The 15,810-nt window shown below is 39.7% G+C and overlaps 1 protein-coding gene across 1 annotated transcript; it reads left to right on the forward strand.

Moving 5' to 3' along the window:
* The first annotated feature begins 1,197 nt into the window (after positions 1–1,197).
* On the forward strand, positions 1,198–15,161 carry LOC131203851 (histone H2A.V). The gene is made up of 5 exons (XM_058194527.1): positions 1,198–1,350; positions 9,311–9,388; positions 12,117–12,230; positions 13,405–13,534; positions 14,820–15,161. Exons 1-5 carry the CDS (start codon positions 1,348–1,350, stop codon positions 14,879–14,881), a joined length of 387 nt encoding a protein of 128 aa, XP_058050510.1. The 5' UTR covers positions 1,198–1,347; the 3' UTR covers positions 14,882–15,161.
* Positions 15,162–15,810: the final 649 nt, after the last annotated feature.

Raw genomic sequence — 15,810 nt, forward strand, 5'->3', positions numbered from 1 at the left:
CCAGCAAAGTCAATGGGGAAGGCAGATTCAGTTAACCATGTTACTAAATTAACACATACAGCGATTCACTTAACAGCTATGGCAAGAAAGATGTCAACCATGGGGCAAAACTCTCCTAACAAACGTTTCACTTAGCAACAGAAATGTTGGGCTCCTCTGTGGTCGTAAGTCGAGGACAACCTGTATAACTGGATGGGGGGGTGGAGTCGTCCCATCCCTTACTATCATAGAACACAGAATCGCAGGGCTGGAAGGGCCCTTGGAAGGTCTTCTAGTCCGACCCCCTCCTCAAAGAAGAGATCCCAAGGCCATTCCGGACACCGACCCTGCCGGTCGTGCGAGGCCCCGGGACCCCCCCGACGTCGCGCCTCGCCGCTTTCTGCCCTTCAGAAAAAGATATGCTACCCAGGCACTTCCAAGGCATCGGGTACAGGAAGGCGCTGGGGATGATGGGAGTTGAAGTTCAACCCCCACCGGAGGGTACCGGGAACCCTCCCGCGACCCCCTTCAATTTTTAGGCTTGTCTCCCTCTGAAGACCCGCTTCTCGTTCCCCCGGTGGACTCGATGGGGCTCCCTTCCGCGAAAAGGCGGCGAGGGGAGGGATCCCGCGGAGCCTCCCCCCCCCAGCATCAGATGTTTTCGCCTCAGGTTGATGGAGGAGCCCGTTTTTGGCGGGGAAAAAGAAATGGAAGCTCCGCCTCCCGAAGAGATTCCTGTCAGCGACGGGTCTGTTGTCCCCACACTCAGGGATCAGCTTACGGGGCACCCCCGGCTGGAACGGCCCGTCCTGCGAGTGTGAGGAATATAACTGTCAACAGCCTCCGGGATCCATTTTTAACCCTCTCCACGCAAACAAACAGGGGGGGAAGAGTTAGGAAAAGTCACAATATGGGCGGGAAACTCGGCTTGCTGCCGATTGGTTCTTAGCGCTGCCCTTCACTCGGTGCCGCCCTCGGAAAACGACGGCTTTTCACGCTTACTGGAGCTCAAGCCTGTCACTCCTCCCTTTTCCTTCGGCGGCGGGACAACCTATCGTCCCGCCTCTCCCTTTCGCTCTCGCTGACGTGCCGTGTGCAAAGGAAGAAGGGGGGGGAGGTTGGTGTTTGGTGGAAAAAAAACAGCCGTTAAACGGGCCGCGGGGCGGGGCCTCCGCGAGGAAGTAAGAAGCCTTAATTGGATTGGTCAAGGCGGGAGGTTCAAACTAGCACGGGCAGCCCTGATTGGCCCGGGGTGGCCGCGGCAGGCCAGGCTCCCTCCTCGCGCCCAGGCGGGTTATTGTCTCTCGACTTTCGCAGGCGGCTCTCGCGCGGAATCGGGACCGGACTTCGCCCAGGAGCGACGCAAACATGGTAAGGAGGGCCGAAAAAGCCGCGCGACGAGCGGGCCGGAGCGAAGCGTGTGAGGGGGGAAAAAAAAAACCCCGCTCCCGTTCGGCGGGAAGCTCGTGAGGGGATTCCCTCACGCCGGTCGTGTGAGGCAAAGCTCCCGGGGAAAGGGGGGGAGCGAGAGGCTTCTAGTCGCCGCCGGCGCCGCCGCTCCGTGGGAGTCGTTCCGGTAAGGGAGCAGCGGGCCGAAGCCGTCTTTTCTCGCGGGCGCGCCGCTCACTGGGGCTTCGGAGGGCGAAGAGGCGCCGCTGGCGGTTCCCTCTTCCGTTTGGCGAGCGGCCCGGGAAGCCCCGCCTCTCGGTTACCGTACCGCGCCGCGCGGGGAAAAGGTTTCTTGCCTGCCTTTCCCTTGAGCTCCGGGAGCGCCTCATCCCGGCCGGTCCCCGGAGTAGAGAACGTATAAAGAGAGAGATAGACTCGGCGGTTCTCCTCAGGCTGCCGAACTCCGCCTTCCCCAGGCGAGGGGTGTCAGTCAGCGCCCCGCCGAAAGAGCCTTCTCCCCCATCCCCCCCACCCCACGGTCCGAGCCACGCCGCTGACCGGCGCTTCTCGGTTTCCCGCGCGCGGCTCTTCCCATCCCCCCCCTCCTCCTCCGCAATCAAAACGCGGCGCTGGCCGGGACGTCCAAGCGGCGGGCGGGTGTCGCTTTCCCCGAGCTGGGCTGAGCCCGGGTGACGGGCCCTTTGGCGAAGGCGGCAGCTCCGGCGGTGACAGCCTGGCACGCTGCAGCCCCTATCTGCCGCTGCGGGAAGTGGCGCGGCGGCGGCGGCGGCGGTTCCTTCCTTCTCTCTCTCTCTCTTCCCCCCCCCCCCCTTACTTTTCGCCCTTCTTTTAATTTTTGCTCAACTGGACGTGCGCCGGGAAACACAGCGGGTTTTCTTCCCCGATCGTCCCGGGTAATTCATATTCATATTCGTCCGCTTTGGCTGGAGCTGACCGAAGCCATCCCGTCCCCCGAGATGACGTTGTGGGGTTGCCGGGAAAGTTTGTTTTATGGCCGGGGGTGGGGGGGGGTTGTCGTGCTTTCTCTTCCCAATATAAGTTCCCAACAGGGTCAGAAAAAGCCGCAGCTGCAGTTGTTTTCTTTTTTCTTTTTTCTTTTTACTTTTTTCAGCTTGAGGTTTCTGAATATGATTTCTGTAAAGGGCTCTTTTTTTTTTTTTTTGGCTGCTGTTTAAGGAGAGGTTGCTTTTGGCTAGAAGATGGCCTTTTTTTTTTTTTGTAGTTAATAACGTGCAGCAGGGGGAACATCTGGGATCAAGGGTGTCTGGCTTTGGCTGCTTTAAGACTCACGGACTTCATCTCCCAGAATTCCCCAGCTGGGAGTTGAAGGGCGCAAGTTGGCCAAAGTTGGGACAGCCCGGGTGTAGATAATATGTACAATAATGATCTTCTTTGTTACTTGCAAAGTGCAGAAGGGGAGTGAGAAATAGATTGTTTTGATGATTGACAAAGTATGTGAGAAAAGAAAAAAGGTACAGCGAAATAAATTTATACCATCCATGAACTGCATTCTCCGTAACTTTCTAAACCATCCTTCCTTCTACCACTTCACTTCATACATGGTCTTTGTTCTTTAGCTTGTCTCACATCTTCCTCATGTGGGTTTCATCAACCCCATCCAACCAACCACAACTTTTTCAATTTTATTCATTCAGTCACTTTTACATACGCTTTGGGATTTGATCTTCATACATTTGGTCTTTTTGACCCTGCCACCTTAACGTTTATACTGACAGCTCATCATTCTGATTCATTCAGCACCAGTACATTTTCTAATCTCTTCTCATTTTAGTTTATAACCTGCCTGCAGGCTCAGTTTTCATTTCTAGATAGTAATATGACCACAAGCTGTTTTTGGTTTTTGACAAATATTCATTACAACAAGCCTTGTATTACTATTCATTGTATTTCTGCAAATATGTGCATGTCTTAAACGTTCTCCATTCAAGCTTACATTTTGTGTTTGATATGTAATTTTGAGATAACATTACTTGTTAAATCACATAGTCTTTCTGTCAGTGGAAAGAATAATTTTGATTTTCAGCTAATAACATGCCATCACCCAAAGAAAAGTGCATCCATGTTTGTGTATGCAGTTAAAGCATCTCTGCCAGTACCATAAGTGTATCATACATTTATGTATAAATATGTTCACCATGGAAATATCACATTTTCTTCTTATATTTAATCTTTCATTAAGTATTCCATCTGTTTTCACACATGCTTGATTTCTGTAATGTATAATTATTGTTAATGTATTACACATTCAGCAGTCTTCAATTCCATACCCGTATAAAACATTCCTTAATTCAAATTATCCACGCTATCATACTTTCCCCTCAAAACCAACAAACATGGAATGTAGTTTATTTCTCACATACATTTCTTGAAAACCTGCTAAAGACTCTATATATATGCTTGGCATAAAGCTGCATCACATTCCCAAGTTTTGTCCATTATCACTTCAACTAATCTCCAATAGTTTTGTTTTTAACCTTTTCCTGTATATAATAGAAGAAAATTAACAGCATTTTTCCAGTTATCAGGCATAGATATAGTCTTCACATATTAAAAAAGTTGCAAGGGCATTCCATAAATAAACTACTGCCACATTTTAAGATTTTCCCAATTATGCCATCAACAGCTGCAGTCTTATCATTTTTCAACATCCGGACAGCGTTTGTGAATTTCTTCTCAACCATTTTTTTTTCTTTGACAGTAACAGTTACAGCTTTTGGTTCAACTCCACACTTTGTCATAACAATAACACTCTCATAAAATACACCATTCCTTTCAGTTCTCTCATTGCCACTTTAAAAATATATACTTTTAAGTTTTTTATTACTGCATATTTTGGAAATAATTCCTTTCTCTAACTATATTATTTGCAGCAATATGTTTTGTTTAATATTATATGCATCACATAATATCTTTCTCTCATCTTCATTTTTCACAACAATTACTCTCTTTTTTGCATTTTTTCTTGCCTGTAGCCTCACAGGCTTCATAATCCCACCAAGCATTTTTCATATTTCTCATTACTATAACTTTACATGTTTATGTGGCAATTTATAATATTTCTACTCTGTTACAAGATGCTTCCACATCCTCTTTCCTTAAACTCACTTTCTTTACATTCAGTTAGGGAATTAATCTGTTTTCTTACATACAGGACCCATGCTTTCCTTTCATGTAACCATTCTACTTTCTTTCAGATCTTCTTTTTCTTTAATATCCATTTTTTTCAAAATCCATTCTTAACAACAATATCCCATATTCAGAAGTTTTTGTCAACATTGTAGCTTTCATTACATTTTTAGTCTTTCATTATGAATAATCAAAAATACTTCTAGGTTTATATTCATTCCTTCTGTGTGTACTTATGAATACAGTTCTTAAACCATGTATTTAAAACAAACATCTTTTTCTAATCAAATAACAAAACAGTAATTATTTTCATTCATTCTTGGATTTCTAGATAGTTCCAATTTCTACTGTCTTGAACTTTTTCCCAACTATCCATTTTATGTCATCAAAATCATGGTGTTTTTTTTTCCACCATGAGTGCATTTATTCAGAATGTTGTGCATTTTCCAAAATTCATCTTTCGTTCTTTCATTATCACTTCATTAGAATGCTGCATGCAACTGTGTTTTTCCCCAATAAGAATATTTCATATACATCCAGTTTAGATGCCACTTACTTATACTTACTGATGTATTTTTACCACTTTCATTCATAACAAAACCTATATTTTTACTTCCCAGCCTTCATTCATCAATTCCACTCAAGAACATTAAACTACCCTCATTCACATCCCTCTCCTTTCTCTTAGTTTTACAAGTACACAACATACCTATTTTGCTGTCATTCTTTTCATTTGCTAATTCATGCTGTTTATTATTTAGTCCATTTGCTTTCCAAGTCTCAGTTTTCCCTGTTATGCAGGTACTATATAGGCCCATAAGTTAGTATCCATGGTCCTATATAGTAACCACAATAACATATGAAAAATTGAGACTTGGTGTTTATCAAGATTTTTACTTTATAGTTTTAGGAATTTAAAGAATTCGACTAAGTTACCCACCTAAGTTATATCTGCACTGCATGGAGCATTCTCTGTTAATGATAAGGATAGTACTATTGACTTGTTGGGTATTTTAGCCAGTATGATGCATGAAATAAATTCCTGTTTTATGCCAAGAATATTATTTTTGGAAGCTAGGACCTTGAATCTAGAGCCTATCTTGAAAAAACAATATACTGTTGCCTGCATCCCACTGCGCTAGGTTGTAGCTAGTTTATCCAATAATTTTAGACTAGAATGTACCTAATAGTAGAATGCTCATTAGAAAGCTGTTTTCATTGTATTTTTACAACAAACTTTCAATCATAACTATCACTGTGAGATAGTACTGAAATGGGACCTTTTATACAGCCCCCTATATATACAGTATTGTTTTAAAATAAATATATTTAAATCTTGTTTTACAAGTCAGTCTATGCCTTGTCATCTGTCTTGTATCTATGCTTAAAATTACTAAAATTAGAGTAGGTTCAATAATAGTGTTACAAAAATAAACAATTTGGCAATTTGGCTGTTTATATTTAGAATTAGCATTGCATATTAGAGTAAATTAGGTTTAGGAGTGTATTTAGGGAGTCTGGTCTAGGATTGTATTTTAGAGGCTAGAATGCAGCAACAATCAATTTCACAATTTCAGTGTTAGAGCACTATTGCAGATTAATAAACTAATTATAAAAATTGCTATAAGGATATTGTAGCCCAAAATCTAACTTGGGACACATTTTTATCTGCACATGAATTAAATATCTTTTACCATTAAAGCTTATCTTGAAGAATGGATGGAGGGAAGCTGATTAGGGAAAACTGAAGTTGACCACCTGCTTTAGTTTTGAACAGGAGTTTTGACATACATGTCCTTATTTGATGTAAAGAAGAATCTAGTCTGGGCCTTAAAGAACTATGTTTTGATATTTCACTGGCACTTGTATTTATAATAAACTCTTTTTTCCCCATATGATGAAAAAATTGCATAACCAGAAAAAGGGTTTCTTGTAACATTTTGCAAAAGTGAGTAATATTTGTGCATGTAACAACTGTGGGAAGTGTAAAGGGGCAAGATATGAAAAAGTTAGCTGATGCAAGAATAGAAAAAGTCATACAAGGTTGCAGTTCCAAGTGTACAAAGTAGGAAATGAGCTCCCCCACTTTTGTATGTGCATTTTGGTATTGCATGAATAAAAAGAGTGGAATTTATGCATGAATTTGTCATTGTGACAATGTTGCTGAAGCCTCTGATGCTGAGTGCTCTTCAGGCGATTCTAGTAGCCTGGGAAAAGTTGATGTCTGATATAGGGCCTCCTTTTAGACATAGCAGCTGTTAACTGATAAGCTTCTGCATTGCTAGACTTCTGGAAAAGGTTGATAGGGTTAGAATCAGCCAGGTAGACATTGCAATTAAAAAAAGCAAAATCCCCTAAACTAAATTCTGATGTACTTGGTTCTAAACAAATCTCCAGGGTGAAAGAACTCTTTGGAAAGTAGTCACAGTTCAAATTCCCTTTTTGCAATCACCACCTGCCTAAGCTGACCAAAGGGAAGAATATCCTTAAAAGTTCTTAAGTGGGCAGCATTATTATAAATTAGTCTCTATAACATAAATTGTTGATTATATGTAGGAGAGTATTCAGGCTGAACAGCTCTCTAATTTAGTTTAGAGAGCTGTTTCCACATAAGAGAAATGTGGACTTTTGCAGGCTAATATTATCTGTTAAAAAAAGGCAAACTTAATTTAGGAAAGCTCAAATGTCAAAATGAGATAAGACCTTATCTCTGGAGTGTGTGTGTGCTACAACAATCTATATCTGAGAGTTGGAAGCAAGTGTGTGACTATCTTAGTTGTTTTTGAATGACCTTTTTTAGTATTAGATTCTAGGATATTGACTCTTTTTAAATGTCCAAATAGTATCTTCATCTACCGAACTATAGTTTCAATCACATTTCTTTTGCATTAAGGCCATTGAGGAACAATTCCTAGTATCAAAGAAATTATGGATGGATATCAGAGTCCCTACTATTGTACCATGGACACTTAAAAGTTTTGTGATCTGAACATTCTTAAAATGCATTTCATGGCAGACATTTATGAATAATACCCAGTGTTGCAACAGGAGTGTTGTTGTGAGACAAATGGAAATTTGGTCATTAAAAATAGGAGTTTGCACAATTTTAATTGTCTATATAATATTTAAAAAAACTCTGAATGCTGTTAAATGACGTAAGTGGAGAACTACCTATATTTAGTTTGAATTTGGAAGGATAAATAGCAGTATAGAAAAAGCAGTCAGCTTTATATAAGCTAAAAGTGGAGGCTTTCTTCTTTATTTTTTTAGCAATGAAATAATAAGCTTTTCATTAAATAATTGTAATAGGAGATGTTTGCTTAGCTGATCTGGGGAGAAAGTTTTGGGGAAAGTATATGTGAGAGTGATGAAAAAAAGAACCTAACTGGGATGGGTAACTATGTTTTAAATTTCCCCAGATCCAAGGCAAAGAGACTATTAAATGTTCTGTGCTTGGTTGGAACATTGTGATGCAATAATAGGAGGATTTGGGGTCGTAAGAGTCACTTGTTTAATTGAGTGGCTACAGAAATCAAGTAAATAAATAATGCAGTACTAGACATGTAAATAAAAAGTCAATATGGACCATTTCACATATATGTGAATAAATAGGTTAATATGTTCCCATAAATTTATCTCTTTGTACAGCCAACAGCTACTGAGAACAGCTATAAGTTGTATCTATGCTTGTATGCTCACACTAAGTAACCAACAACTTTCGAGAAACTCATAGTATCTTCTTTGGGGCACAAAGGATGAAAATGGGGAAAAAAAGGTTCATTGAGTATTGGCTTTAAGTCTTTTCCTACATGTGTTTCATAACAGCCATACATTTAGAAAAAAAATTGAGCAAAAGTTTAGTAAAAGAATCCGCTTACATTAATTTTTTGTGGGGGGGGGTAAAAATAATAAAACTAAAACATAGTTTTAGGGCTTGGATAGATATATTTTGACATCTATAAGATTTTATTTAAAAATAGCTGGTTATGTCCTGCAACTTAGCAACTTCCTGAGGTTTTGACGCATCTCAGAAAGTTATATGAAATCAAACCTGGTTAATGTTTAGATTATTAGGAAATTCCTGGCCTGTAGGTTAGACCAGGATGGAAAACCCTCCCCACCCAGAATGATATAACAACAAAATGGTTTTGAATTTTGAAAGAGCTGGTCCATATATGCAGTGCTCCTTCTTCCCATTTTTACTTCACAATGATAATTGTGTCAGGTTGTGATTTATGTGATTTGAAGAGAAACCAGAACTAACTTTATAGAGTTTCTTTTTTTACATGTAAGTTATGTATACAGTATATGAATATATGGCTAGTTATGTATGTAAAAATGATGTGCTATATTTTCAAATTCTGTGACTTGGTCTTGGACAAAACCAAACCAATCAGCCATTGTCTGTAGGTGTAAACGTAAGCTAATGTTGCTGTCCTAAAACTCTTTTCTTGAATTAATGGTCCCAAAATATACACCCTTACGTATGTTTACAGTATTAATCTAGATACATGCCTAGATTTACTTGTGGCCAATATTTGATCTTGTGTTTTTTTCAAAATACTTTTGTCTGCATGTTTGCATTGTGACAGGAAAAGTCTGAAGAATGTACTTCCTTTTGAAAAATTCCATCAAGATTGTAAATATGAGTTGGTAGCAGGAGAAAGGTCATTACTAAATCTGAACATGTGAAATTCATTTCAAAAGTAGTAACACAATGGGCATTACGGAAGATATGTTAGGATTGATTGATCTCCTGTTATGCTTTTTGTAGGCTGGAGGCAAGGCTGGCAAAGACAGTGGAAAGGCCAAGGCAAAGGCAGTATCTCGCTCGCAAAGAGCTGGGCTTCAGGTAAGTTTTCAGGCAGCCTTTCACAGACACGTTTATTTGTATTTTCTCACCCTCCTAATTAAATTTGGGAAGTACGGCATTCTCTGTTTGGGGCATAGAAGCATTCCTTATTTAATTCAGGGGTGTCCGACCATGGCGACTTCAAGACCTGTGAACTTCAGCTCCCAGAATTCCTCAGCCAGCCATGCTGATTTAATTTATTTAATTTTGTAATAGATTGTTTTAACTGCTTTTTCAGTCAGACAGAATTCTAAGCATCTCTAAAAGTCTGTTTAAAAGAAAGATAAAAGAAGTCTGGAACTGCTTTAGGAGGAGCTCCTTCTCCTTCTCTTTTCCGAGGTTGACCGACATAAAATTAAGCCCCATTGTGGTTTGGCTTATATTGTCCTAGCCACTTATATATATATATATATATATATATATATATATATATATATATATATATATATATATATATATATATATATATATATATATATATATATATATATATATATTTATATTTAAAAAACATTCTGCTTGGTTTTATGTCTGTAGTAAACCAAGTCTTAGTGGATATTTTTTCTAGGTGATTGGAGTATGGGTTGGCTTTCTTTTTAACCAGTTCTTGCCCTTTCTTTTTAATCAGCTTTCCTTATGCTATCTGGCTGTATTCTCTCAACAGAAAGTTGCCTTTTTTTAAAGCTATCAAATCTGGGCTGCAGAAATTCAAATGGCACTAGATGGCAGCATCTGGTGGTTGCCCAGAATTTTGAGAGCCTAAAACTAGTCTTTGTGGGGCTTTTCACTTCGTGGTTAATTAGAGGGAATTTCCATACTTCTGTTGGTGGTGGTGGACAACTTCAGGCCACGGGATTTAGATCTGACCCGTGGAAGCTTTAAATGCAATCCTCTTTTCCCCCTCCCCCGCCCCCCAAGAACGGATTATAATTTTTAATGCAACAGAAGTGAAATGCATGCCTGACTGGATTCTTCCTCGTGCCATTCAAAGGCTCGGTCTGATTTTCAGCTGTGTAAAGATGATCTGCCTTGAGACACTAGGAGATGCTGATTGAAGTGAGCAGTGCTTTTCCTTTCCATCAAATGAACTTAAGGCTTAACCGTTTTATATATCAGAACGCTTGCCCTAAAACAGCCCCAAAGTCATCCAAGGCAAGTGGTTTTCTTTAGAGACTGGATTCCACATTCCTTTATGCACTAGTGACCCAGGAGAATGAAAAATACCCTATCTCCTAAGTCTCCTCTAGCGCAGGGGTCTCCAACCTTGGCAACTTTAAGCCTGGCAGAGTTCAATTCCCAGAATTCTGAGAGTTGAAGTCTTCCAGGTTTCAAGTTGTCAAGGTTGGAGACCCCTGCGCTAGCAGACACTCCAGATCAGATGGCAGAGAAGGAAGCCCAGATCAGAATGCTTGCAACAAGAATAGGCTCCTTAAAAGCAGGCAGGGCTGTACTTTGTACTGCCTAACAGCGCCTGAGGGAGAAATATGCTTCACTGAACTGGGTATTTAGAAGAATTTCTCAGGAAGATATTTGTTCTCTGGCAGTTGCAGCCATGTGTAAGAAGAAGCTTCTCATCCTTGCTGATTCCTTGGCCTTCCTTCTGTAGATCTTTGAAGTTCAGGAGGCTGTTTTGGTCCCATCTAAAATGTACCTGTTTCATTGGCTTCCATCTTTTAAGAAAGAGAAAAGACATCTCCTTACTCTTGTCCTCATTCCGGAGCTCTGGGTTCCTAAATTTAAAGTTTACCTATCCAAAATGTTACCTTAGTTTCTAGGAGGAAGCTCCTTAATTCCATATTTTAGTCCAATTTCAGGAGCTACTGCCCAAAGAATGTTTCCTTTCTCTTGCACCAGCTGTTTGCTGCTTATAGTTAAAGCCCCAAATTTGTGAACTTTGTACAGGTTTCTGTTCTTTTATTGACTCATAACAAAGTAGCATTAAGGAGGAAGCTCTTCTTTCCATAGACTCGGGCTGGCGTCTCATTCTTGATGGGAATTTGGAAATTAGAATATGTTAGTAAAAAAAATTGTTTGCCGAATCATATTCTTTCCTATAGTAAAAGCTTTCTGGTTGTATTATACGGTAGTGTTTATATCTCATATTATTTTGATGTGGGATTTTAATCCTGTGTATTTTGCAAGATCTGCTACATTGCCTTAGGTTTGTAGAACTCAAATTAATATTTTTAAAGTTGTGAACAAATGACTGACCTTATATAAGTCAATGCTAGTTTGCCAACATTATCAATACATCTTATATCAGAGAACTCCAGGTTTTTATGCTTACACCTTGAACTCTGCCAAATAAGTTGTGTCTTCTTCTTAGTTGCAATTCCAGTACTTGTGTACTTTGGCATTTGGTTGTCTGGTGTAAAAAACAGCCACTTAATTCCAGGCTATACATTCCTATAGAGCAGTGGTTCCCAACCAGTGTGCCGCGGCACTAAGGGGTGCCGTGAGATCTTTTGAGGGTGCCGGGAACTTTTGAGCTACGGAGATTTTAAATATCTATTTCCTTATAAGGGTGCCGGGAACTTTTGAAAGGCTTTCCAAGGGTGCCTCAAACAAGAAAAGGTTGTGCCTCAAACAAGAAAAGGTTGGGAACCACTGCTATAGAGTATGCCTGGATCAAGTGTCTTCTACCTCTCTGGAAACACGTCACAGATAGGACTGTCAGTTAAAGCCTCTTGAAAGGGCATGTATGCTAAAGCCGTCCTTTTGCTTCTAGTTCCCAGTGGGCCGTATCCACAGACACTTGAAGACTCGCACCACAAGCCATGGGAGGGTTGGCGCTACAGCTGCCGTATACAGTGCTGCAATTCTTGAATACCTCACTGCTGAGGTAGGTTGCTGGAGTATGTGATCTTGGATATTGAATGCTTCAGTTCTTTATACTGTACCTACCATTTCTTCATTTTCCCCAACATTTATTTCATTTGATCTATTCTAATAGTTATTTGCAAGGTTAACAATTTTTTTGCAAAAGCTGTTTTATTGTACACCTTTTTGTTTATATTTATAAACATCATTATAAACACACCAGAAAATTTAGAACACAAAATATTGAAATAGCAAACCCTGTTGTATACTCTTTCCAATTAGAAGAGGTTGAGTAAGTTCCCATTAGTTCTCCCTTATGTTTTTAAAACATTTAAAATAGTAATTCATTACAAATATTTGAGGAAAAGAACATCTTTAATAATGAAGGTATTGCTCATCAGTGTATACATTCTTCTGAACTTCAGAAGAAAATATTTTTCCTAGCTAAAAAAGGGTGAGCCAGATAGATATAGTTAGACTTTATACTGCTATAAATGCATTCATTTTTGCTAGAATTATTCCAAAAGTATCAATTACATACTTATATCCAAGTATGTATTTGCTTTCAAATTCCCTAAAAAGCTACCAACACAGTTTTAATCTCCAGTTTAATTCACTTGTAGCCTTTATTCTTTTTTGTTACATGGCAAACTTTAGAAAAACACTCTCTTATCAAAACACTTAGCTTTCCCCCTTTAAATCCGGAGTGTGTTCTGTGTGCCAATTTTGTGCAACACCTTAGTACTATTGTGGATAAGTATAATTGTGCTGTTCATATTATCAACATTTTAGATCAGAGTTATCATAAGAAAGGGTTTATCAAGTTTGCAACAATCATATATGTAACACAAATTGATGTTCCTGTAAGAAATACTAATCTTTTGTATCATTACTCTGAACATGTTGGGCACGAAAGGCCAGCTCCACATGAGAAAGTGCCATTAAACTGATTGATGGCTGAAAGTCTAGGCACACAACTCTTCTCAACTCACGGGCAGCACCTGCTAAAATAAGGGCCAACTGAATTCAAGGCTACATGGGGATTCTAGGCTGATTCCTCTTTAGACTCTGCCACTCCTCCTCCTACAGAACTATGAAATGTTTACCGCTATTTGCAAAAATTAAAGCAGGTAAGTTAAACTAGTTTTAACAAAGCCTAGAGAACTAATAGAGGCCGCTTGTGTTTATTCCCACAGGTGTTAGAGTTGGCAGGCAACGCTTCGAAGGATCTTAAAGTAAAACGTATCACTCCACGTCACTTGCAGCTGGCCATTCGTGGCGATGAGGAGTTGGACTCCCTCATTAAAGCGACCATTGCTGGTGGAGGTACGTGGCGTCATGGCTTCTGGATTTTTACTATTTATCCAAGGCAATTCAGTAATGCCTGTGTCAGAGGTTCCCATTTCAGTGCACAGGTAGCCCTCAACTTCATTTAGTGACCAAAGTTACAATGGCACTGAAATAGGTGATTGATGACCATTTTTCATTCGACCGTTGCGGCGTTCCCCACGGTCATGTGATTTACATTCGGATGCTGGACAACTGGTCCCTATTTTATGACGGTCGCAGTGTCATGTAAATCCCCTTTGCGACCTTCTGGCAAAGTCATCAAGGAAGCCAGATTCACTTAACCGTGTTACTTAATAACTGCAATGATTCACTTAACAGATGTGGCAAGAAAGGTCATAAAATGGGGCAAAACTCACTTAACAGATCTCTCACTCAGCAACATAAATTTTGTCTCAATTGTGGTTGTAACTCAAAAACTACCTGTACAGGTTTTTGGACTACATTCTTTGATGTGTAAAAAAATGAAAACCAGCCTATTATATATGGAGAGAAATATTTGAATGTTGGAAGCAACGTTTGGCAGCAGTGAAACTTATGGAACTTTCAATGTTTCAGGACAGTTGATAAACACGGTACAAGTTGGAAGTTGCCCAACATTCCTGAAGTGAAAAATATTATTACAAAATATTCCAGCTCATACCTTTGGACAGGGTATTACTTTATATATACATCAGTTCTGTACTTTTGTCTTTAATTAAATTAAGACAATTATTTAGCAGCGCTATATTCCCAGGGTTAATTTTAATTGAAGCGCAAACATTGGATAGTCTTTCCTGAAGAACACTCCCATCTTCTATTCATTTTCTGTGTCTAGATCAAACTTTAAACTGCCAGAACGAAACCACCTTCTTGACTTTGTCATTGGCCAAAAATAAGTCATTATCGGTACATATTTCTGGTAGTAACTGACATACCAGCAGATGGGCCGGGCTCTGTGTCTTTCCGCATTCACACAGTGTGTTGTTATCCGCAAAGAGCCGCCACTTGAGCACATTGGTTTCACGTTTAGGCACTCAGACTCTCAATCTGTTCAGGGTTTTCCAAGTAGCATAAGGACATCTTCCTCTTCCATGAAAACCCTTTTCACTCAAAATATTGGTTGACATGTGCGATTAAAAGAATAGTAGTTGCTTGAAAATGTGAAGTTGGAATGGGAGAGGGAAGAAGAGATGTTGACGGGTTTTATATAAGTATTGATCAGTATCTTAAATCTTGATATGATTGTGGCTATGTCTCCTCATCCATTGCTCTCTCTCTGCAGGCGTAATTCCTCACATCCACAAGTCTTTGATTGGAAAGAAGGGACAGCAGAAGACTGCGTAAAGAGGCGCTTTCGGCAGCCCGCTTCCTCCCTGTCATTGTACTGTAATTGGGACAGAAGAAATATGGGGATATGTGGAATTTTTTTAAAAGAATAGTTAAATGGAAGAGCATAGACAATTGACTGTAGACTTAAAACATTTGTATGTTCTAGATTTAAAGTTTGACAAAAAAAAGAAAAAGAAATACCCTGTTATGTGGCAGCAATTTGTGTGTTGATTGGCTAGGTTTCTCCCATGTGTTTTATACAAAAATGGAACTGATAAAACCATTTTTTACAAAATCTATTCTTGTGTGTCATTCTGGTATACAAGGGATAAATCCAGTAAAATTAAATTGAAATGTGTGAACAGTCACACATTCTAAACTTGGATATAGCCACAATCATGGTTAACTTTGTTTACTCTTGCTTATTAACATAGAAATCAAAGTCCAGATTTTAATGTCACTTAAAATAACTTCTATGAATTTTAACAATACTTTTTTTAAAATTCTTTTTGCCTAAAACCTTTTCTCTAAATTCCCATGCTGCACAAACATGGAAAGTGTCGCAGTGTCATATTAGCAAAGATGCCCATCCTGAATTTTGCTGCTCGCAGCTGATAATCTCACTGAAGGGGGTGGCTTTGTAGTGAATAGTGCTGTGTATTATTGAACCAGCAGAGTTGCTTTTGTTTCAGTATTACTTTGTTTTGTTCTGACAAACACTTCATCTGTAACAAAATGCTAAACAAGCAATGCTGCCTTGATTACAACTGGAAAGGTTACCACTTTGGTACCCCTCTAAACAAGAGCCAGTGTATCTTTCCACTACTAAGTTTCAGAACTGCTTTACGCGATAGAATTATACGCATGCTGCTGATTTAAACATCATGGCAGAATGGTCTCAAATCTCCAAATTCTTGGCTTACCTATAGTGTTCTCAAATTAAT

Source organism: Ahaetulla prasina, chromosome 9 (assembly GCF_028640845.1).
Source record: "Ahaetulla prasina isolate Xishuangbanna chromosome 9, ASM2864084v1, whole genome shotgun sequence".
NCBI classification, from domain to species: Eukaryota; Metazoa; Chordata; class Lepidosauria; order Squamata; family Colubridae; genus Ahaetulla; species Ahaetulla prasina.